This window comes from Passer domesticus, chromosome 3, assembly GCF_036417665.1.
Source record: "Passer domesticus isolate bPasDom1 chromosome 3, bPasDom1.hap1, whole genome shotgun sequence".
Classification (NCBI taxonomy): Eukaryota; Metazoa; Chordata; class Aves; order Passeriformes; family Passeridae; genus Passer; species Passer domesticus.
In genome coordinates, this window is record NC_087476.1 from 70406079 (window position 1) to 70429776 (window position 23698).

The window sequence follows — 23698 nt, forward strand, 5'->3', positions numbered from 1 at the left end:
GCAATGGATGTAGACAGAGTTGTCTTTAAGAGTGCTGGTACAGCAGGCTCCGAGCATACTGATGATTCAATCTCCGAAATAATTTGAAATGGCAGTCACGCTTCTGAACGCACAAAGTCCTTATCTTCCTTTTAAAGCAAAGAAGTCACTGCACTGGCAGGAAAATACAAGGAATGCTGGAGGGCTTTACAGCAATGCATATCAATGAAAGGCTCCTCTTGGCTAACCATCCCAGAATGAAACATATTCCTAGTGGTTCTGCCAAAGATCCTTGAAACACTTTGATGGCGGTTGATAGGGGAGAAAATAATCATAACTATGAAGCAGATGAAAGTTTCTGTTGTCTTGCTCTTAGCATTGTCTGTGCCTTTGCAATGGACTTGGACTACCAGAGGAAGGCAAATCTTTGCCAGAGGTACGGCAGCCAGGACAAAGGAAGTCAGCAGTCCACAGCTGCCAGCTGTCTCACTTTATTTTTGCCTATAGCTACACATATTTTTTATATGGCTTTAACACCAGCTGGCAAAATTAGTCAATGTTAGTCTGAAAAGAAATGTTGTCAACTGGTTTGGAAAAGGAAGCTCTCAAAAGGAGCCAGTCTGTTTCATTAAAGAGAGGGAAAGAAACTCCAGACCCTATCCTACACCATCAAGGCAATTTAGATTTTTGCCACTGATGATAAAGGAAGAAGGAATCTGAAGTAAAGAAGGAAAAGTCCAACTAGGTCAACAAAGTCCCTGGTGGGCAGAAATAGGGTATCTGAGAGCTGGTATGCAGAGCAGACATGGTAACGCTTGAAAGGATTCAATTTTATGGCAAAGTGAAAGATTGCTCTGCTTCTGTTTCTATATAAGGTAGGTAATAAACTGTATTTGAACTGGTAAAAGAGGAATGAGATGACCCACATTTCAAAGCTGGAACCTGGTAGGTTATTATTATTTATGATTCATAAAGCTTGTGCAGTGCACCAAAAGAAAGGGAGACGAGCTCCTAGCCCAGAGGAGCCTCCAATGCGAACCTCAAGAGAAACACTCCACCATGCATGGGGTCAACTCCAAGGGCTTTAAAAAATCTAATTATAGTGTAATGAAGATCAGGCGTGCTCTTTCCATCAGAAAACTGGGATCCCTTTTCCTATCTCTGCCATAGGTAGTTTTTATGTTATGGGAATGCAACAGCTGAATATTCCATGAACTGAAAGAACCTTCAGGTACTCTTTACTTTCCACTGTTACTTGGTGCTTTTAGTTCCTTTTCTCCTCTTGCACACTTCTGCATTCTGCTCAAAAGAGCTTTTGCTACCATTTTTTCTTTTCCTTTATTAATTTCTCAGTTTTTCAGTACTAGTTTTTTCCTTTTCATGAGCTTTCTCTGCAGTCTCACATTCACATTTTATGTCTTACATTCAATCATTCCCTTTTTTAAGCTGTTCTTTCTATTTGCCTCACTCTGCTCATCCCTTTTCTGCCTCTCCTCCCATTCCCCCATGCCAACCTTTTGCTTTCACCAACACCATTTTCTCAACCAATGACATAGCCCAGTGGCATCCCCCAAACCAGCAGCTTTCCCTGTGCTCTTCCTTCAGGAACAGAGCTCTGTATCCATCCTTCAGACAGGCTCCTCTCCCTGACCCACACCCTGCCTTCGCATCACCCCTGCATCTCTAGGACATGGCTTACAGGTTTCTACCCAAGCAAACAACTCTTCACCCTCAGATTTCTCCAGGGAACCCTTCTGAGCACATCAGTGCCCTTTTCAAGGTCCCTGGCCACGATCACTGGATGTCTTCAAAGGTCCCTGTGGTCCCTAAAGGTCTGCCAGCCCCCATTGCTCTTCGGCTCTTATGTCCCTCCTGGCCATAAGACTCCAACTCCACGGCTACCATGCAGCTGGATTGGCAAACAGAGGTGAGGACAGATGGTTGGAACACGGGGCTGTGTTCCTTACATCGGGAGAACAAATCTGCCGAGCATCTTCCTTCCCTCCTGCCAAGGGTCCTGCATGGCAGATACTTGCCCACGGCTTCGGGGGCTGCTCCCGCGTCCCGAGGGGAGGTCCGGAGAGGCGCTCTGCCTCTGGAGTAAGGGCGAGGAAAGAGCGGGGGCTGAGCAGGGCGGCGGACGGGGCTGAGCGCGGCGGTGCCCGGCGGCGGGGAAGCTGCGCGCCCCGTGGGCTCGCACCGCCCGCGCAGGAGTCGCGCAGTCCCCGCCGCCGGGCATCGCCCCAGCACCGCGCTCGGTCCCCCCGGAGCATCCCCGCTCGCCGTGCCCCGTCTCCCCGGGATACCCTCGTCCCGCTCGCAGCGACGTGGTTTACCTTCCACTTTGGTGAGGGTGAGGACGGGGCTGTTGCAGGCGCTGAGCGGGGCCACCCTGGCCGAATGCTTCTTCATGGCGAGCCCGTCGCCGGCGGCAGCTCCCCGCCGCCCCGCGCCTACATCCTGGCGCCGCCGGAGCCCTCCTCGGCGGCGCTGCCCGGCTCGGCTCCCGGCCCGCCGCCCTCTGCCGCAGCACCGGGCGGCGGGGGCTGGGGCTCGCCGCCCGCCCGCTGCCGCTCGGGGCTGCTGCAAACCCGACGTCAGCGGCGCGGCCCCCCCGCCCGCCCCCAGGGCTCCCGGGGCCGCCCCCCGGGTCGCGGCGGGGGAGGCGCTGCGCAGCCCCCGGACGGCGCCGGACCCCGGCCGGCTCCCGCGGAGGTCGCAGCGAGCCGGGACCGTAATGCGGCTGCGGACAGCCAGGGATCCCCGGAGCGAGCCGCGATCCCCGGCCGTGGCTGCTGGCGCTGGGCTCCTGCACCGCACGGAAAGGGCTCCTGGCTCATCACGCTCTGCTTAGTTCTCTTCGCACTGTCTGAGGGGAAGGGAGAATTTACTCTCATCATTTACTCAGTATTACCCCTGCTTTGTTTTCCTTCAATCCAGACAGTATTCTGGGTCAATTTTCATCCGTGCCTTTAGTAATTTCTGCCATCCTCGCCACAGCCTTTTTCTGTTCCTCCTGTATCCTTTTGGGGGGAGACCAAAAGTCGACCCAGCAGCCAAGATGAGATGTTCCATGGTTTTACCAATAATACTCCAACACCTGCTGTCCCATACTCTTCAGCTTTCTTACCACAATTTAACAACTTCTTTTGAGGCACAAAAAGAAGTATGTCCATACCCACACACATTAAATAAAATGTCATATGTCACAACTGGATGCTTGTATGTAGCAACATTTTATGGTGTTTTTGGTTTTTTCGCCAATAATTTTAAGATCCCCAATCATGATATACCAACAACATGTGATAGAGCTACCCTTCTGTCAGAGCACAAAAATCTATCTGGCATTAATAAATGAGACTTAATGCAAGTGGGTTCAGGAGAGAACTCACCACAAGGAATGAGTACGAAAGATGTAAAATAAATTTATATCACTGTAAGCAGAGCACCAGAATTCACAAGATGCTGAGCACAGTGACCTCAGCACCCATTAATCCTTGTGATTTTTTTTCTGTGGATATGAAAATACTCTGCAGATTTACCAGGTTCCAAACTGAGATGCGTCAGCAGACAGGGCGCAAATACTCAACATTTCTTAAGATCTGGTCAAATTAAAATGAGTGTACTTTGCAAACAAGACTGGGCAGCCATCAATACTCCACAAACATTCCAAAGTATTCTTTAATTATATAAATAGTAGCTATTGAAAATCAGTCCTGACAGACTTTATAGGAAACCGTGGGAAAACACCACCTTACTTGTGCTGGCTAGAAAGTTCTTTATGTTTAAAGGCGAGCTTTCTCAAGGGGTCAGACCCACACTATTAGTTTGCATGGGTCTCATCGGTTGATCTGCAGTCTGACAAAGCTCCAGGGTGTTTAGCACTTCCTATGCCTCTTCTGTGCAACCTTTGGGATAAAGCTCATACAAAAATCATTAGGCTACCTTCAAAGTGATTCTTCTGAACAAAATAATCATGTACTTACTCCTAAGACTACAAAATATCAGCTTGGTCAAATGATGGTTGGTGGTTTTCATGGTTATTTCCAAGATTTTTAGTAGAATTGTCTGACCAATTCAGCTTCCTGGGATCTTACAGATCATAAGCATTTGAGAACCATGGGTCCATCTTGTTTCATTGCACTATTTATTCTCAGAGTTTTTGGTTATTGAAAGAAGTTACATAAAGAGAGGCAGATTTCACCTCAGATGTTTCTGTCCATGAAATATTTTGCGATCTTGCAGTGCCTGTAATCTGAGGATTTCAAAACACATTATAAAATATTAACTCATTTTACACTTCCTTTGGGAAGAAACTTCAGGCTCACTGGTAGTTAAAATACAGCCACATAATTTAAGAGACTCCCTTAAGATTCAGGGGACAAGTAACACCAGAACCTGGAGAACTCTGGCTTTTGTTCTGAGCAGATCTTCCAGGATCATCTCAGCTCTGCTATATAAGGAGGACAACACTAAATCAGCATTTTACATCCAAAAGTTATTAGTTTTTCCCAGAAGTAAATGGCTGCATAAGGATAATCAGACTTCTCTTCTGGTTATACGTGTAATCAATGGGATGGTCATAAGAATTAAAAGTATATATGTTAAAAAGTCTTTGTTGCTAGGCACTTATATTCTTTCCTTCTAAAGGGCTTATGCTCTCTTCTTTGTTAAAGGAAAGACACATTAAGTACATTCTTTTACTTGGAGGGTGGTGCTGCTCACACAGAAAGTCACAGAGCAAAAATGGGGCTTTGGATGACACGTTCCTTTAACCATGTGTAATACTGCAGGGTTTGCAGAGTTGTTAACACATTTCAGGCTCCCACTGTTTTATTTAAGCCCGGAACTCCAAACATCAAAGATGTGTATGGCAGTAAGTCTCTCCTGTGGCTGGTTGGCCCCTCTGCAGCTGGTGCTGCAGGAGAGCTAAGAGGCATCTTGTCCTCCCTCCTCTCAGGATGCCTTGCACGGCCACAGCGCTCAAGCTTCCACTCCTCAGTGTTCAGTTTAGTCACCCAGAGATTTCAAAGCAATTGAGGACATTCAGTATCCAACCAAGGCATGGGAGAGGACATCCAACTGCTTGTGGGCTCTTTTGCCCAATGTATGTGTGAAGTACAGCTGATTGATATACAGCTCTGCTCAACTCCAACTCCTGAGCATTTCAACAGTCTGGTTTCTCTTGCTACCCTTACAGGCACACACACTTATACCAGAGATCCACACTAGGCCTCTGTTTTACACTGTGCATAAAAATACCAGCCACATATCACAATAAAAAAAATGTTGTGTTTATTTAATGAAGACTAGGGTGCCTGAGGACTGTGTTCCAGGGACTCTTCTGTGAAAGCTGCATTTGGCAGCAGGCTTGTTACTCTCTGTAGCTGCAGCATCCCCACCTCCCCCAGCTTTAACACATTTACTGCTGGATTACATTTAATTTCATTTACTGTAAGCATCTTACAGTATTAGCAATGCAAAATTGATTCACACGGGATAAATTTTCAAGTCAAATTTATGAGTTTTAACCTTTAAAACACCACTCCTGTATTCAGGAGGCAATGGAGGAGAAACTGGTGGATGTCTGGGCTGTGGACACTTTACAAATGTGGAAAGAAATTCTCAAACCTTGGAAACTAGAGAAGGCAGACTTTCATTAGAAATCAAGAGCAAGGATGTGAAAAAGGGAAGGTCAGATTAAAAATTCAGGATAAGGCAGTCGGAATTTGCCCAGGTTGAAGAATTTGTAGACTTTGTAGTTTGATGGAACTAGTTTTGTTAGAGTCGACTACGCTTCTTCATTTTAGATTAAAAAATTATAGTAATTGGGTTGGTTTTGTACATATAAACCTTTACACAATGTGCTAACACTCAGCATCACACTGCTTTTAAACCTATGGATGACAACCCCTTTCCTGAAAGATTGTTTATTTACACAGGAAGGTAGATTCAAGACAAAACTAAATTCTCAGTTATGTGTGCTACAGCCTTTGATTTTTATCCTGTTAGCTAGTTTGTTTAACCAACATGAAACACAATGCCCTGTTGCTAACAGGCACATTGGTATTTCCCCAGTTCAGACATTTTCATGTTTAGTGTACTCATTAATAGGACATTTATTAATTTATGTGCTTGCCTTACCACTGAGGGCAATAATTGCTGTGCTTAGCAACCTTAAAGGAAATGGAGTGTGGACTTTTACTCATGTAGCCAATTTCCTAACAGGCTCCATCTCATACCAGAATGAATTCACGTGCTAGGAGTCAAACACATACATAATACCAACACCGGCCACAACCTTCCAGGAAACAAATTATCCTTTCCTCTAGTATATTTGAAGTAATTTGTGAATATTGTCCACAAATAATTATCAGTCTCTTTATGAGGAGCTTGTTCTACTTGACTGCTGTGTTACTTTTGGCTGGCTACAATAACTGATAACTTTATAATCTGTTTCTATTTCAAAGCTCAAAAAACACAGATGTCAAAAGCACATTTCCAACACAAATATTACCTATTTTTGAAGTAATGGTTTCTGTCCTGCAATCATTCTGAAATCTGCATTGAGATGCTCTGTCTGGTGACCATCCACCACTATTCTGTTTGCAGGCTCCTACATTCACAACCTCCACTCAGAAAAAAATCACATTTTTGTCAAATTTACATACAGTTTTTCTCTGCAATATTAATGTAGCCATAAGAACAATGTCTTTCCAATTTTCCCTCTTCCAAAATAGTTCAGTTACTTTCAGTGTTGTGTCTTTAATTCACAGAACAAGGCTGTGAAAGGAAGGAGGAAGGAAGTGGAGGGATTCAAACCTCCCTGGCCCAAGGTGCTCAGTAGAGTGCACCACGTGGACTCTGCTGTAGAGTCACTGCTATCCATACCTGAATGCTTTCTCTTCCAATCTGATCAGAAGAGAGTGCTACAGATAACAGTGGCATGTGAGGTGCCCATGGGCTGCAGACTGTCTACATGACAATATCTATCCAACAGTTCCTAGACATAGATGCAAAGTCCTGGTGAGAATATCTTCCTCTCATTTTTTTTTAACTTTCTGTTTATAACTGCTGTAAGCATTACTGGAGGAGACAGCACTGCTGGATTTTATTTCCAAGTCTCATAAAATATTAACTATTTCCAATATTTTATGAGAAGCTCTCCTGGTTTTGTGCATAAAGAACAGCTGCATTTCAAATAATACTGGTGAATTCCACAAAATGTAAGAAAAAAGCTAGATTTAATCTCAGAGTTTTAACACCCTCCTGGGTTTATCTGGCAATTGCTTTTCCTTGCATATTTGTATATGGGACATTGTCTGATTACAAGACCTAAATCATCTCAAATCATAAAAAAGTACATTGTTTTAATAAAAAATACATTGCATCAACATCAACAATGCAGCAACAATTACTTCTTAACCCTTCAATAACTTAGGATACATACAGTATTAAAAATAACTGAGCATCACCTCTACATTCTTCACCACCAACCCACTCCTGGCCAGTTGTTTTTGTAAAGCACTGGATGTGAAATGCATTTCAATGTAGTTGTGCACATTTTCTGCCCTCATAGACGTTGTGTAAGCTGAGTCAAACCTCCACTCCTGAAACACCCCAGTTCAGGAGGACTTCTAACAAAGACACAAAGGCCAGGAGACCATGTTTGTCAGTAGCTCACACTTTGAGCAGTGAAGGAAAAGTAGGTGAAAAACATCTGAAGCTGGAATATATGAAAACAGAATAAAAATACCTAAAACCTAAAAACACGATTAAAAAAACATATTTGACTCAGAAAGAAAATAAATAAATTCAGTCTGTGAGGGGATCTTGTGCCCTCAAAAAAATGGTTCTTTCAGAATTGTCTGAACAAATAAGCACATGTTCCTGGCCTCAAACATCCAAAAACAAACCACAGGAACTGAAGACAGAATCACATTTCTTTTCATCTTCTCACCTGAATATTTACAGAACTATGCACTGCCCACCCAGTTTGTATTAGGCAGAACAGGAATAAGAGATGAAAAAGGAGCATCCAAAAATATTTCAGAAAATAACAGTAAAGATACTTCTGAGGAGACGTATTCCATATTTCAAGTCACTGTTTTTACAGAGAGTGTTCTAGAATGAAAATCACAAAATCTGTCCAATTTAAGTTTTATTGCCAGCTGTTCGAACCAAAGATTAGGTAGGACTTAAGCACTCCCAATGGCCTGTGAAATGGAGAAGGTTTCAACCTACATAAATAACTCACCAGATATTTGCCAGGAAGAAAATTGCTGCCTATTTAAAATACAAGGATGTGTAAGAGCAAGAAGATCCAAACTGATTCCTGTGTTCTCCTTTTACCAGGAAGACTGATTTTAAACACTTTAAATAACTACGTTCTTTCCTGTTCCCCTGTGTATACTCTGCACTTTGTCTTTCTTCTTATTTTTTATTGTCAGTATTTCCTTGGTTCTTTTTTTTCCTTTGCATTTTCTTTTCTTTATCAGGTCTTTCCTTTGTCAAATTCCTCCCAGTGCCAATACTAAAGAGCTTGCAATATGAACTGGATGCCACATCCATTTATAAAATTACACAAACAGAAAGATCTATTCCATTGTGCCTTCTTTTTTAACTGTTCATGTCCATCACAACCCTTAACAGTTAGTACTGGGACTTTTGGAAGTGTCTTAGATGTCACAATTTACAGCCTCACAATAAATTTGCTGTCGCTGTCCAGAAGCTGTGCACCTCTCAAGCTCTCAGACCCTTTGCTCTATGATTTAATTTCTGACTGCACAATAATGGTGCTATGTCCAGAAGAATTCAAATTAGATGAGGATTAAAAATAATGACCTAAGCACAGCCTCTCCCCAGTTTTTCCAAGTTTGCCCTGCTTCCTCATAGGAGCTCCAAGTGAGCTTCAGCAGAGTGCGATTCTGGGTTAATTCTCAGGAAGCAGCAAGTCAGATCTCTGGAAGCAAAGAGGTTAATTTTCCTGGGAACGCTCACTGAAATGCTTAAAGCAAGTAGCTGTGCTGATTGCCCTCAAAGAGACCAATCACTTTGGCACACTGAGTTCTCCCTTCAAGCATAGATATTATTTAAAAGAAATTATATAGGATGAGCCTTTTGGCACCACGTGCTTTGTAATTATATCCTCTCTATTCTGCTATCCTAATCACTCCAGTCTCCCACTCTTACTGAGGCCAATTGTTTTTCTTGAGCCCACTGGCTATTTCTCTTTTTTGGGAGGAGCTTTTCCTTTTACCCCTTTCAGCTGCCATTAGGGCACATACTAATATAGTTGGGTCCCAGCTATCTTATTATGAGACAGTAATATAAGCCTGTTTCCTAGATGAGTATCTGCCTTCAGACACTGGGAAAAGGGAGAAAATGCTGGGGTGGAAATGCCTACTGTAAAATCTAAAAGCACACTAGTGTGTGCAGTGAGCAGTGGCAGTGCAATCCTCCCACTCCATTTCAGGCTCTGCCTTCTTCGTGGCACCAGGCCTGAGTTAAGCTGCTGTCACCCATTACTCACAAGTATCTTGGGACAAAGCTTGGCTACTACTTTCTCCATGTGCTTTTGAGATCCTATGCTGAAAAGCCCTGAGAACACTCAAACATTATTGTTATTCATCATTAGAGTATATCTAACAGGCTTAATATTTATAATCTATTACCCTTTCTTAATGAAGAGGAGATGAATATATTATTACTGCTGTTTATCACTAGTGCAAGAATAATTAAAATCTTTGGGTCACATGTTAAATATGAATTTTTGAAATGACAGTGAAACAGTGTTTTGTAGACTAAGAAGTATCTCTCTTAATACTCTAGATGTTCATAAATTGACTCACAATCTTGTACATCTTTACAAAGTGAATTATTTTAACCTCACAAGTGCATTGCTGAACAATGCAATGTCAGATGAATGCCTGCAGCAAAGGTATAGTGACTGATATTCACGGGCAGCACCACAAAGAAAGAGTAAGTCCTTTGTGCTGGTTCAAGGCCATGGGAGTTTTGATTAAAAGAGCAGGCTTAAAGACAGGAAACTAGCTTGAGGTTGTGGCTGGAAAGTTAGGATGGCTGCTTTGTCCCTTCAGAAAGGTACTTTATATAAAGGACCATGGATATAGTCAGGAGATTCAGAACCATGCAAAACTAGAATAATTCCACAGATTTTAAGTGTAGCCATACCAGATGAATGCATGGGCAGCAAAGAGTATCATCTATCCCCAATATCTTGCATTAAATTCAGTCTTATACTTAGACTGTAATATAATATGTATACTTAGGCTTCAACAACTGTGCTTGTTGAAGCCTTCAAGAGAGGGCTGAGACGGAGGAAAATGGGAGGCTTTTTTCCAACAGTTTACTTTGGATAAACAAGGCAGGATTGTAACATTATATTTTCTATTTGATGAATTTAATCTAAAATAAGCAAAAACTCTGCATTTTTAATTATTCAGATAGGAAATTCAGCTTAGCTCTAAAATATTTTTTACATACTGGTCAGATATTGGTGAGAAGGTTTTACACATTGCCTTAGGTTTCAGCAGATACAGAGGAACCACAGCCTTAGGATCTGTGAAGGAGTCAGGAAAGAAACAGGAAGAAAATGATGGTTTCTCTTAGTCGCTCTCGTGCTTCTCTCTATTTTCAGCTGGTACTGTACTATGGCACATAAATTTACTACAATAATTAACTACATTTACTACCCTATTTTTTCCCCACCCACCTGGACACAATATATATGTGCTGTTTGTGGAGGTTCTTTATGATACACAGCTTTTATCCTTTGTCAGCTTGATCCCTGCCAACATTTAGGAGTTTGAAATTTACATAGTGTTTCAAAAAAGCAACAGTTTCTACAACCTTCCTTGGAATGTGATTATTCATTGGTGGATCTTGTCTTTCTTTTCTTGCAGTAAGAGATGAAAGAAGTTATAGTGGGCTCATGCTGTCTCTTGCTAGCAGAAACTGCAAAATCTTTATAGATCTTGTTAAAATAGTCATGGTGATTTTTAAAAATGCTGGAGTAGAAACTCCCGGTTCCATGCTTATGTGACAATAGCTGTGAGCACCAAAGATGTGTCATTCTAAGCTATAAGCCCTGACTTTCACACAATAATAGGACAACCCTTTATAAAGCCTTCTTGCTGCTTATCCTTAATCCCCCAACTCCTAGACTGGATTTGGTTAATGCTTTTGGGGAATGAATCTGGATGATTAATTAACAGTACCAGGGATATCTGTAATGAGATTATGCACATGGTTTTACATTCCCATGACTCACTTGATTTTCTTTTGAACTAATGGGAACTTTGTTATTGCATTCAATGCACTCTCTGTTGGAACTGTCATTGCTGATAAAACTGTAATAATAAAACAGCTAAAAAGAAACCAAATTTAAAATGTAGACAAACAAAAAATATTAGCTTATAGAGTAGTTGGAGTGAGGGTCATGTTAAGCTAGGAATCTGCAGAAAAACTAAAAGAAGGCAAAACATTAGGTAGAAAAATCCAAGGTAAAGAAGGAAAGTGAGGACTGCCAGGTAGGATAAGCCAAACATCAGAACACAAACACAAAACATAATGGGAATAAGAAATAATGAAGTTAATCCAGAAGAACAGAAGCAGCTGCCTATTGTGAGAAAAGTCCATGTGTGCTTTGGATAGAGCAGTGGAAGTCATCAGATCCTGCTCCTTTCAGACAGAGTAAAAAACACACTACTAAAAATGCAGTTCTCAGTTAAAAGGAGGCTTCTTGTCCTATAATGTATTGTTAGGGGTTAATGTGTCCTTCTGCAAAGAGACTTCTTTAGCTGCAGTTTGACCCCTTCACTGTGGTCACCAGGACAAATCCTTTGGATATTTCCATAGGAACACCCACTGTATGGCACAGAGATATGAAGCGGGAGTAATGGGGAGACAACTGCCCTCCATCAGAGGCTCTCTTGGTTGGTACCCAGTGGTCTTAGCATAACCCTGGGGCAGCATCAGCTTCTGGTGTCACTTACAGTAGGATGAGAGGATGAGGTGTGCTCTGATCCTTGCTAGGAACTGGACAGATGCCTGGATGATCACAGGGGCCAGAGACAGCCTATCCATCTCCCTCTGAATTGCACTGAGCCTCCATCAGACAGGCTCCAGCCTCTGCACCTATAGCAGAAACTTTCTCCTGAGATCTGGAACAAGGACACTCCCCCTGAGTTGACTGTTCATGCTCCTCTTCTCTCTCCCACTCCTAGCAGATGAAGGTCTGGATCTCAGGTTAAATTTTCACTGAAAAGCAGCAGGAGAGCAGATTTATACCTTGCATGTTATTTCCAACAGCATCCCCCCAAGTGTATATAAAACATTACTATAATTCTGTCCTAGGGTTATGTTGGTATTAATAAACCACTTGAATTTGCTTTAAGTAATTAAAATCACAAGTACTTTTTGTTGCAGTTACAGGCAGGAGGCAAACACGGCTGGGGCTTTATTATTTAGATATGTGTAATAATTCAGGCAGCAGCAAGTATTTTTTCAACTGCTTTTCTTTCACATAACTGCCTAAAGCCTTCACCAAGGCAATACAGTCCCTCAATGCTTCAAAACATAAATCTAGATCCCATACCACCTGATGGAAATAAATAGCACAAAAGCCAAGCAATTTATTCCTGATTAACTAAGTACAAAACACCTTGCAAATAACTTATACTTGTTTCATGTAGTAACTCACTGGAAAGAAATAACTCTTCAGTGTCAAATTACACCCAGCTTGGATAATGGCATTTCTAATGCAAAACGTAATTACAAATTGAGTATTGCTCACTGAGATCTAAAAAAAATAAAGCTTTAGACTCCTCCCAGGCTCTCTGGCTCTTTCAGACACCACTAGGAACTAGCTAGCACTTCATCAGAAATGAGCATAAGACTTGCTGTTAGCTCAGTCTTTCCCCCACTAATGGCATTTCTCTAGGACTGACTTTCTAGAGTGCATTAAAATGACAGCAACAACAGACACATAAAGAAAATAAGGAAATATCAGTAAGCAAATGCATTTATAGGAGACTGGAAGGTTATAAGGCCTCTCAGGCCCTATTTGCTGAAGTCCTTAATCACTGTATAGGACATAGCTAGTGCATTTAAAGGAACTTAGAAACCCTAATCGAAAAAACATGTGTACTCCCCTGACACAAGTTTATTGTATGGGAATTGACAAGCCTTTTCTTGGTTTCTTTTTACCCATCAGAAAAGCTTATCTTGTGTTCTTTTCCTGATTGTTTGGATGAACAAGGGAGGTTGCAGAACTATGCCTGGAAGGCTTGTGTGAGATAGATGAAAGAATAAAAACAGAGCTTTAAATCTACAAGGAGTTAAGACCATTGCATGACTAAGCTTGAGATAACTTCTTGCCCGTCAAACAGGAGAAAAGACTTTTGGGCTTGTTAACCAGGATCTCAGAACAGTTTTTTCATTCTTATATTTAAGAGCTACTCTTATAATCAAAATAATGTCTAGCTTTTAGAAGAATATATTTAAATGAAAACTGGCCCTTAATTTCTATGCTTCAGTCTGTGTCATATAGTAATAATAATAACAATAATGCTTCATCTAGGTTAATGCTATATACTTGGAAGTGTTTTGACCCTGCTCTTCCTCCCCTGTCAGTGTATAATGTAGACAAAGATAAGAAAATAAGCTGTTTGCATTTTAGTCAATCCATACCACCCACATCAAGCTTCACCCAATTTAACTGCCAGTTGATGCCTGACTGCAAACTGTCTAAATCCCTAAGGACCAAGACTGGTTTAAGTCCTTTTACTTAAAGTCTTCTTTAACTTGTATATAACCAACCATACAGCTCCTCCAACAGATGTTATTTTTCAATGCAGCCAACACCTAGACATTGGCACTCTATCTGATCATTTTAAGTACTTTAGCATTGAGCCAAGCTATTTGTTTTTATCTTGCTACATCCCTATCTCCCCACTATCTTATCAAACGTAACTTTGTCATATGTAATTACTAATCCTAAACAATTCACCCTTACTGGTAGAATCATGTTTATCATGTGCTGTAATCATTGAGTACCACCAGAAGTAGCGATGAGCATCTTACATTCATTGGAAAAGCCTTTAATCTCTGGTGTGGATATCCTGTTTCTTCCCATCATTCACTTCCTGTGTCACTGCAGTGAGAAAAAAAACCCCAAACACCCAAACCCTTGTACATTTTAATTCACGTGATCTTTACTCCTCCTACTATTAATTGGGTTTTTTGGCGCTGTTTTTTTTTTTTTTTTAACAGAAAAGTCTGTAACTGAAGAGACACCACATCCTATTGCATTACCAGTAAAATGACTACATTTCAGTGTGCAGAGATGTACAACAAGTTCAGCCAGATAGGTCTCACTTCCAGACAGTTTGTAGTTTCAAAATTGCTTTATCTGCTTCAAGGGAAGTCACTGAAACTCACTGAAAACCTTGCTACAAATGGTAGTGTGATGTCACTATGTACTGGCAATAGGGCCATGACGTTCTACCTTTAACCCCATCAACAGGAGCTTTGGGAAAGTTCTTTAATCTGCTGCATTTTTTCTGTGTTTCACCTAGAGAAATTTTGCTTCCTTTTCATTTCCAACTCAAAACAAGTACAATGTATTCAGTGTGATCAAATTGCTGCACAAAGGGACTGCCAATGATTGCCTGATCAGTGCTGAGCGTTGTGGTGTTCAGGTATTCAGCTATTGTTTTGGGAGGTTTTTTGTTTGTTTGTTGAGTTTTTTTGGGGTTTTTTTTTTGGCGGGGGGGGAGAGGGGGAGTGTTCTTTGTTTTGTTTTTTGTTTCATTTTGGTCTTGTTTGGTTGGGGTTTTTTTTAATAGTTGCACAACTTTGAGGTGAAGGGTACTGAAGAGCAAACAGAAGTCATTAATGCTTCCCTTTTCACTTATCTGCTAAGATTCTGATATTCTCCTGCCTGCTTATATGCTGCACATAAGCATTAACAAACCTCATTTTAAAAAGAGATTAACAGAAAATGGTACCCCTGAATGTAGCAAATGGGGGAAGGGAGCTTATTTGCAGGTTGAAGAATGCCAAATCCTCAACAATTTGCTAGTAACAGAGGATATGAGCAGAATATGAGCAGAATATCTGCTGCTGGAATAGGACCATCTCAAAGAAGAAACAGATTATTTATAAAGTGTTAATGATTACAGAATTTCCATAATTAGAATCACTGCTACTTCTGTTGCACATAATACAGATGGATGAAAGGGAATAGAGAAGGTCCTCCAGGCTTGCAGGAAATTTTTTTGCTGTTCAGCACTGAGGATGATTATGAGACTCCAAAGCCTAAGTAAGGGAGAAGTTGAATAAGAAGGAGTAGGTTAATATGTCTGGAGGAGAAAGGCAAAGCAACTGTGGGTAATACATAAGAGAAAAGAGTGTGTCAGAATGGTTTAATATAAATCTCAACCAAGAGCTTATTTTAATTTGTTCTCATTTTTCTTTTCAGACATTCCTTCTTCAGTACATATTTTAATGTGAAGGAGCCTTAGGAATTTGCCATGGATCCCAAGAATGACTTGAACTGAGTCTCAGATTCACAAGAACAAAGGAAAGTGAGCACAGAACAAAATAATTTCTATTATAGTCATATAAAATAGCATATTGTAAGTCATACACTTTTATCTGTCACGTCAGTAACATGCCATGATTCCTGACAAAAGTCATGTATATTAAGCAGGCTCTATGTCTCATCAGCTGAAGATAGAGCAATGGCAATAGGAGGGCTGCTTTCAAATATTACACCTTTGCATACATTTGCATTCTGTGTTTTTCTGCTGTATTCCATGGTTCATAATTTCATGCTTATTATGCTTGATGTTGACATTACCCCTCAGCACTTTTCAATTTCAAGCTCCATACTGTGGAAAAGTGCCCAGGCATATAATCAAAATACCAAATAATGAAGCTTGAACATAACCAACTTGAGCAGATCTTCAGAGCTTTGTAGCTGCTTACAAAGTGATTTGCTGAGTGGCTTTAAGTAGATATTTAAAGCTAAAAATGTGCATCAGTGCTTTGCTGATGCAGATTCTCCTCCTTCCCTCCATGTCATATATTTAACCCACGACACTTTCATTTGATGTTGCTGGGACTATATTGAACTCCACCCAAAAAGCCCCATCCTCTCCTGAGTCCTGCTGAACTCACAGTCTCAGTATATTTTTCATTGCAGAAGTCCTGCAAGTCAGTTTTTCCCCATGTGAAAAACACTACTCTCAGTTTCACAGCTGCTGCCTATCTGCTTTACTGGCTAAGTAAACCAAAACAATTCTTTTTTTTTTCTGGTTTTATGAGAAAATTCAAACAGGACAGGACTGAAACATGATCCCTCAACCATTTTCTGGTTTTCTCTGCACTCACTTTGCTCTCTCCTAATTAACCCTTCTCTAAATGAAATAATTCTGTCTTTCCATCCTCTCTTCATTCTGGACATTATCTGTGATTCTGGTCTTTTCCCCTCCTCATGTTTTCTCCTATTCCAGCTGAAGTTGGTCCATGAACAGTTGGTCAAAACAGAGGACAAGAGATAAATTTAATGTAATAAATAAGGAATTCATACTTATGGGGAATTATGCCACTTCAGTGTGGAACCCAGAAAAACTGGGAGGGTAGTGTTTCTTTACATTTAGTGGTCTGATTTAATGTGATTAATGTTACCAACAACTTTGACAGAAGTCAGAGGAAGAAAAGAAGGAACTGAAAATACAGAGTCACATTTTAATGTTTTGAATGTTAAGGGACACAGAGAACTGGCTACATGTCTGTCTTTCCTGTAAGTGAATTTGTGAGACCAAAATGCTGTACAGGTATTGCCTTCCTTAATACATAAATCACATTTACCTACAGAAAGGAGGAATGTTTACATTACAGTCATTCTGTCTGGGACAGAAAGAGACTGCAATGTAATTAGCAGGAAGATATGTCAGTTGTAAAAGGTCACCTCTCCTATGAAGAGAGGCTTTGCACAGTCCAACCTAGACAGCCTTGAACAATAGTACAGGAACATTCATTATATCCATTATAATGTTCAAGCACATTTGCAGCCAACCCAGGCTGCAACCACAATACATTTCCTTAAGTGGATTAATAGGAAAGCAGAGGTCCTAGAATTGCTCTGACATATCATTTATACACATTGTAATCCTGACAACTGTTAAGCATTAGAGAAAATCCAAGCAGAGACTGTGCAAGGAGAGCCCACAATTTATTATACACTACAATGCAGCATGCTGATCTCTTGATTAGCCCTCAGCTTTAACAGCTAAGAAATCTCTCAGAAAAAGTTTAGAAGACAGTTAGAATATTTCATATATTCTCATCTTCCTTTTTCAACATTCTTATTTATCACTATGTTGTCATATTTATGATCAAGAATGGAGACTATTGCTTTGCTAGACAACACTTGTTTTCATTCACTTTATGCCTGCCCATCATTTAAATCTCCTGAGACAGATAAATTACTTCCTCAGAAGCAAAAGGATAAAATAAAGCAGTACTACAGTCAGGCTGTGGATGCCAGCAGACTAAGTCACACCTTGGACTTCCAAGCAGCAGCAGCTGAGGGAAGTGTGCAGTGCTGCATGTGGAAACCCATTTGTGACAGAGCACAGGTGCCCCCAGCTCCCCAGGCCAAGCACGAGTGTTCTGCACAGGCACAGCCTCCTGCAAGGCAACTGGGGAGAGGAGATGTGTGCACCCAGACACCCAGGAGCTCTGCAAGTACAAGATCTTGCTCAGCCATCCTGGGTGAAGATCTCAAGACTCCTGCAGCATTCGACAGCACTTTTAGGCAAAATTTGTGATAGCACTTCCCTCCCTGCTACTTCTGTGGATGTATACTCTGGTTTCTCTTCAGAGCATCTAAAGATAAAGATGTGTTTAAAGAGCTTCAGTGAACTGTTTTCCCTTTTGGGAGCTCAGTTTGCTACTTGTGTGAGGAGATGTCCTGACTTTCCTGAGCATGTGTGTACAAGCCTAGAAGCTGACTGTGTGAACTATGTCTATTGACCCTCCAGGAGAAGGGTATCTGTATCCTGGTCTTGAAGAAAAGATCCAAATTCCACAGGAGTCAATGGAGAAGCTACTGCTGCTCTCTCTGGAAACTTACTCCTGGGCAACTCTGGTAACTCACCAAGTGCACATTTGGTCTATTCTGCTGAAGTCCATGGAATTGTAGAAGAAAAGAAGTCCCACTGAAGGAATAATTCAGTTAATCACTACATTTTCTGCAGTGAACTGGACCATCGGGACTGCTGGAAAGTGTAGAAGGTTTTCAGTGGAGACTGAAAGAACCGGAGCAAAGGATTTACACCAGGCATGCCTCATCTGTGATCAACTACCAAACACAGAGTTTCCAGATAAAAGAACATTATGAGAAGTATAGAAAAATTGTGTAGGTATTCAAAACATCGTATTTACAACCTGTACATATGATATCTTAAAGTGCATATTTTCATGTAGACACACTATTTATAGAAAACTCACTGTCATTTTGAACTAGAAGGCAAGAGAGAAAAAAATCCTGAAAAATTTATTTAAGTAACTCTAGTGATATAACATCAAGTTTTATTTGCTTCCTCAAAATGTCCTTGCATTCACACATAACTGGTGCATGATAATAAACAAGTAACAGAAGATTATTATTAGAACACATGGTGTACTGTTTAGTGATTTATTTTGCAATTAAGATATGGCCTATGTCAAATACTTCTCTTCAGTTTGAGCCTCCCTATAAAGGCAGCAGAAAATGCTTCTCGGCTTTTTTATAAAACATCTTTGTCAAAGCACTACAATTGGACTCTAAGTCACCAAAAAGCTTTAGACTTCCACACAAAGCGTGATAGGGCTTTTCCTCCTCACTCAGCCATTTTGGCTGGTTGTTACAATCACCTTGAGATTGTTCTGATTTGCCTTTGTTATGTGTTTCAGAGCTGAGACGAGACATCCTGCTTGCAGTGTTACCGGGTGTATTTGGCATTTGCCGCAGTCGTGTGCGGCTGTTGTTAGTGCGGAGCCGCACAAGCAGCGGCAGCGCTGCGATGGGAACAAACCCCCATGGAAAGTGGGGGGAGGATGGTGCATGGAGAGAGTACTGGTAAGAGCACCATCTGAACTGCTGTACATTGTGTGTGCTCTCTTTGCATAACTCAAAGCAAACAGAAAGCTGAGAGTCTGTTAGTACAAGCATAGCGAATATTTTAGATACATGATTTATAAATATGATACAGTCCTGGAAATGTAGTTACCATGAGTAACTAGCACAGTTATTATTTCACAAAATGCAGCAACCATTCAAACTTGAAAGAATGTGCTAATTAAGCAACACAGTGGAGAGAAAGAAAGGCCCCACTTGCTATATTAGCATCATTTTATTTCAGGGCTTGGTGCCAAATAGGAAGGTAAAAGGCTGCTACATCATAGTCGCTTGCTTATAAGCACAAAATCTACCTGATGGTGGGTGGCAAGACTGAGATGACAGAAGATGGGAATCCATCCTAAAAAGAGGAACTGGGTAGATTCAAAAAAGTAGGAGAGCTCCCAAAGCAAATCAAAGTGGCAAACTAAGTTGCCGGTTGTGCTAGGTAGTTTTGGAGACTCCCTCCATGGCAGGGGATTGCTGCCAAAAGGACACCTGGTTCCCACTGCCAAGTCCACACTCAGAGCCCTGGCTGCCATGCAGATGGGGTACTCTGACAGTGCAGGCTGCTGTTTTTCACTGCTCATTTTAGTTTTGTTTTACATTATTGGAGCACCACTCTTCACCAGAATAAACTTGGGGGGGTTATATTTTAGGTTAATATTGAAAACATTTGAGACAACCTAATGCTCCTGGGATTCTTACTTCCTGGGTAGGCAAGAATCCAGGCCAAAAGCAGTGTGCAGAAACCCACTGTGTCTGCAGCTTGGTATCTATGAAGAGACCCAAAAGCCCTGGAGGTGCTTATGACCAAGTGTTAGGGAGAAATCAGCCCTGTCTCACAGTCAAAGGTACGTAAGAAATTGTTCATTTGGCACCTTGGGTGACCCTCAGGTTAACAAAAATATCTTTTCATGGAAAGATACGTGTATTCCAGAAGCCTGAAAAAGGGGAGAAACTTGTAAGGCTGGAAGATAAATGAGTAATCTCTCCTCAGAAGAGGAAAGAGAAGCAGAGTTCAGTTATTCTGAACTGTACAGGGTGCATCAATTAGTTTGAAAGTAGGGTACGTGGCAGCAAAGTGTAGAAGCACTTCCATTGCTGACAATATTAAAAATACCAAAAGACAAACACGGTAAATTGGGATTTGAGTTTTAGTTGTTCTGAAGAGCTGTTAGCAGTGGAAATTACCTTGCTACTGACTCCCCAGACAATCTTTTCATGCAGAGAGAATGATCCAAAGGTAATTAGCATCAGTGGAAAAAGCTCCTGGGTAAAATTTGTGTCTGCACTGAAGTGAAGATGAAATACTTTAGTTGTGGGGGAAGGATTTCATCCTGTGAAAGGGTTACACCCAGCAAGGATTTCAGACAAGAGTAACACATCTCCTTTCTGCTCCCCATGCATGCCTCTTTGTTTCTCTCAGACATCATCAGGAGCTTCCCTTGAACATCTTGTAAATAAGGACTTAGGAGTGACAGGATGTGCACACCTATAGTGTGGTTACATTAAGTGATAAAACAGTCTGAAATGTGCAGCCTCTCCTTGCACTCCTTGAAATAAGGACTACTCACCCATCTTCGTATATTTAAAAAGAAAACATTTTTAGAAGCATGAAGTAAAAGTAATTTTAGTAGCCCCATTCATAAGTTTGTCAGCTTTGATAAGGTAGGAAGAATATTTAACATGAAAAAAAATGTGTGTGGGATAGGAGTAAACCCCCCAAACTGCCTAATGACCAGCTAATAATATATTTTGCCTCATATTATTCTATGCCTAAGCAAATAAGAAAGATTTCAAGAAGAAGCTGTTTCAACTGGGCTATGAAGCCTGTAGGATAAAAGCTATCAAATACTGTCCTGGGTTACATTTGTGATATTTTAAATGCACTATGGTATCCTTTTCTGTCATCATTTTCTTAATCCTACATCCCCCAAAATGCATGTGTTCCTGAACCAAGTTCTCTTTTAGGAATGAGTGCCCTTGACTCTTAATTTCTATGGCACTTGAGTGCAACTATGTCAAACCCTCAATGTTTTCTAAGTGTCCTTCATCTTGTTCCACATCTCCAGGCCATGGTACACTGCCAAGTCTGGAATTCACGTGCATCTCTAACTTTCCTTATCCAGTGCTACTGAGTCATAGCAAAGTGATTATTAAAATACATGTTTGTGCCCTATTATTTATTAATTTCAGGTGAAAACCACAATCCAAAATTTTATTTGTCTTAGCTCTACAGAACTAGCATAGTTTTAAGGGCAGACATTTGAGATTGTCTTCTGCCTTGCACATTATCAACAATCTTTTCCAGGTAATTTCCACATTAAAATCTTTAGTATGAATAATTATATTACATGTGTTAAAATCTTTCCTGCCCAAGGTCCCAAGTGACTTTATATTTCAGGAAGTAAGCAACAACATGTTTTTCCTGCAAATTTACTGAGTATTCATACATATGTGTTTTGAGCTGAAACCTCTGCAGACCTTGTGGGGAAGACACATGGACAGACTAATGGAACCTTTTTAGGCTTTCTGTATTTTGGAGAGGAGGGGGAAGAGGAAACTTCAGTTGTGCAAGTGAATAATTTGTCCTGACATGTTGAAGTTCATGGAAACCCTAAAACCCAATTATGTTATGTTAAAGCTTTGCCCAGCAGTGTCAAGACTGGTTTTATTTTAAAGTTTCCTTGAACAACTAACTTACACCAACCTAGATTTTTAAACATTGCCAACAAATTATCAGGCAGGCATGGAATGTATCTTGGACATGCGATCTGAAGTCACCCTGCACAGGAGCTGAACCATTAAGTCTCCCTCTCTCATCCTGCAAGAATGATGCAAAAGATGCCTTACTACAAAAGGAAGGAGTTTCTTTTCCAGATGAAAAACATCACACATCAGAAATGCTGCCACACATATCAGTCTTCTGCAAAAGGATCCAACTTACTGAAATGCCACAAGTCTTCCTGTCAAAAACACAAAGCTTATTTGCCAGTGATACCCTCCTACTCTGCTGCAGCCCACAAGTTGCTTAAAATAACTAGCCAAAGGTAAGCTTCAAAGCCTTCTGCCTTGAGCTTCAGTTTCAAACAAAGCAACTGAAATTTAAACAGAGGAAGTAACTGTTGTTCTGTTCATGATTTCACCCTTCAACCAGAGATAAATATAAATCCCTTATTCCTTAACTATTTTGTGGAACTTTGAATCAGGTGAGTGTTCATGAAAGTGCAAAGCATTGTTAAAAGTTACAGCAGTGGGGTAATTTCCAGTATGAAAACACAGAGTGCTTGGGGTGGCCCTGCCATCTCTGGTCACCTTGCCAGTATGAGAAAGATGCCAAAAAATTCTCTAATGCATCTCTATATTTTCTCTGGAATACTGCTACACAAGTACTAAACACTGGAGGCTGTAAATCTTGAACAATCTTCTGGCATTAGCTGCTGCCTTCAGTTACAGTCAGCCTAGCAGGCTTTACCTTCCAGTAACCAGAATGAGCCGTAAGACAGACAAGGAAGCATCTCCCTGACTGCCCATAACATGTAACTGTGTCACACTGGTGGATTTATGCATTACAGTTCCTTATATCCTGTATTTTGCCTGCCCTTTCTGGCCTTCATCCCTGATTTTTGACCCAGTCAACAAGTCAAGCAGGCTCCTGCTTGCCTTTCCTTGGAAAGTTTCTTTTGTCCCCTAGCAAATCATGGTCTGTGTTATGTGTTTGCTGGGTGACCCCTTTCTGCCTCAGACTCCCCATCATTCCTGTCCCATTCTTCTACCACATTTCTGTCACTTAATTTCACATCCATGCTTTTGCTGCTTGACCCTCTCTTCCTCCAATCCTTCTGAGGTTGTAAAGGGCAGAAAAACCCCATTTCCTTAGACTTGAGCCATATAGAGGCACTGCTGACTGTGCTGGAAACCACCCTGGGGTAGCAGATGTTAAAACTTAGATTATTAAATATTCTGGTTATGAAGCAGCATGAGTGAATTTGAGGAGATAAGCTTCTAGCTCTTCTGTAAGTGACTTGAGAAGAGTTAACTGCAGTTTGGGTAGGACAGACGAACATTTTCAAAGATAGAAACCCTGAAATGTCAAAGAACAGAGTTATCAAAACAGATCATTGTTAACAAATGGCTGTTTATTGCTAACACAAAGCAAGTGTACAATTTGAAGCTGGATTCCTTCTGTAAGTGTTTACTGGAGGAAGAGACAAAATTAGACATTTGTATCCTATCAGTTGTTCATAACACTCACAACTGCTTCCATATGGCCCACTACTCTACTGTTTTACTTCCAAATACTTTCAATTCCAATTGCTTTCAATATGAATTCCAACTTTTGGTCTTTTACAATGATCCATTGAGTACAACACTCTCAATATTACTGTAGGTACATCCTATTCCCAGTCTAATTGTTTAGAGGAAAATTAATTTGAAATAGTGACCAGAATAATCTTCATGCAATTGAAGCTCTCAAAATATCATTCATGTCAGGACAAGATTTGCCACGTCACAGTTGATTTT

General features: G+C 40.9%; 1 protein-coding gene across 2 annotated transcripts in view; it reads right to left on the bottom strand.

Annotated features, from left to right (window-relative positions):
* The window catches only part of SLC35F3 (solute carrier family 35 member F3), a 170360-nt gene that overhangs the window by 58432 nt on the left and 88230 nt on the right, over positions 1-23698 (bottom strand). Inside the window, exon 1 of one of the 2 annotated variants that reach the window (XM_064413822.1) lies at positions 2316-2807. The exons of the other annotated variant lie outside the window; for it this stretch is intronic. Within the exon in view, the coding sequence (XP_064269892.1) occupies positions 2316-2391 (76 nt within the window). The 5' untranslated portion in view covers positions 2392-2807. Of the gene's footprint in view, positions 1-2315; positions 2808-23698 lie in introns of those variants that run through there. 2 annotated transcript variants of the gene reach the window in all.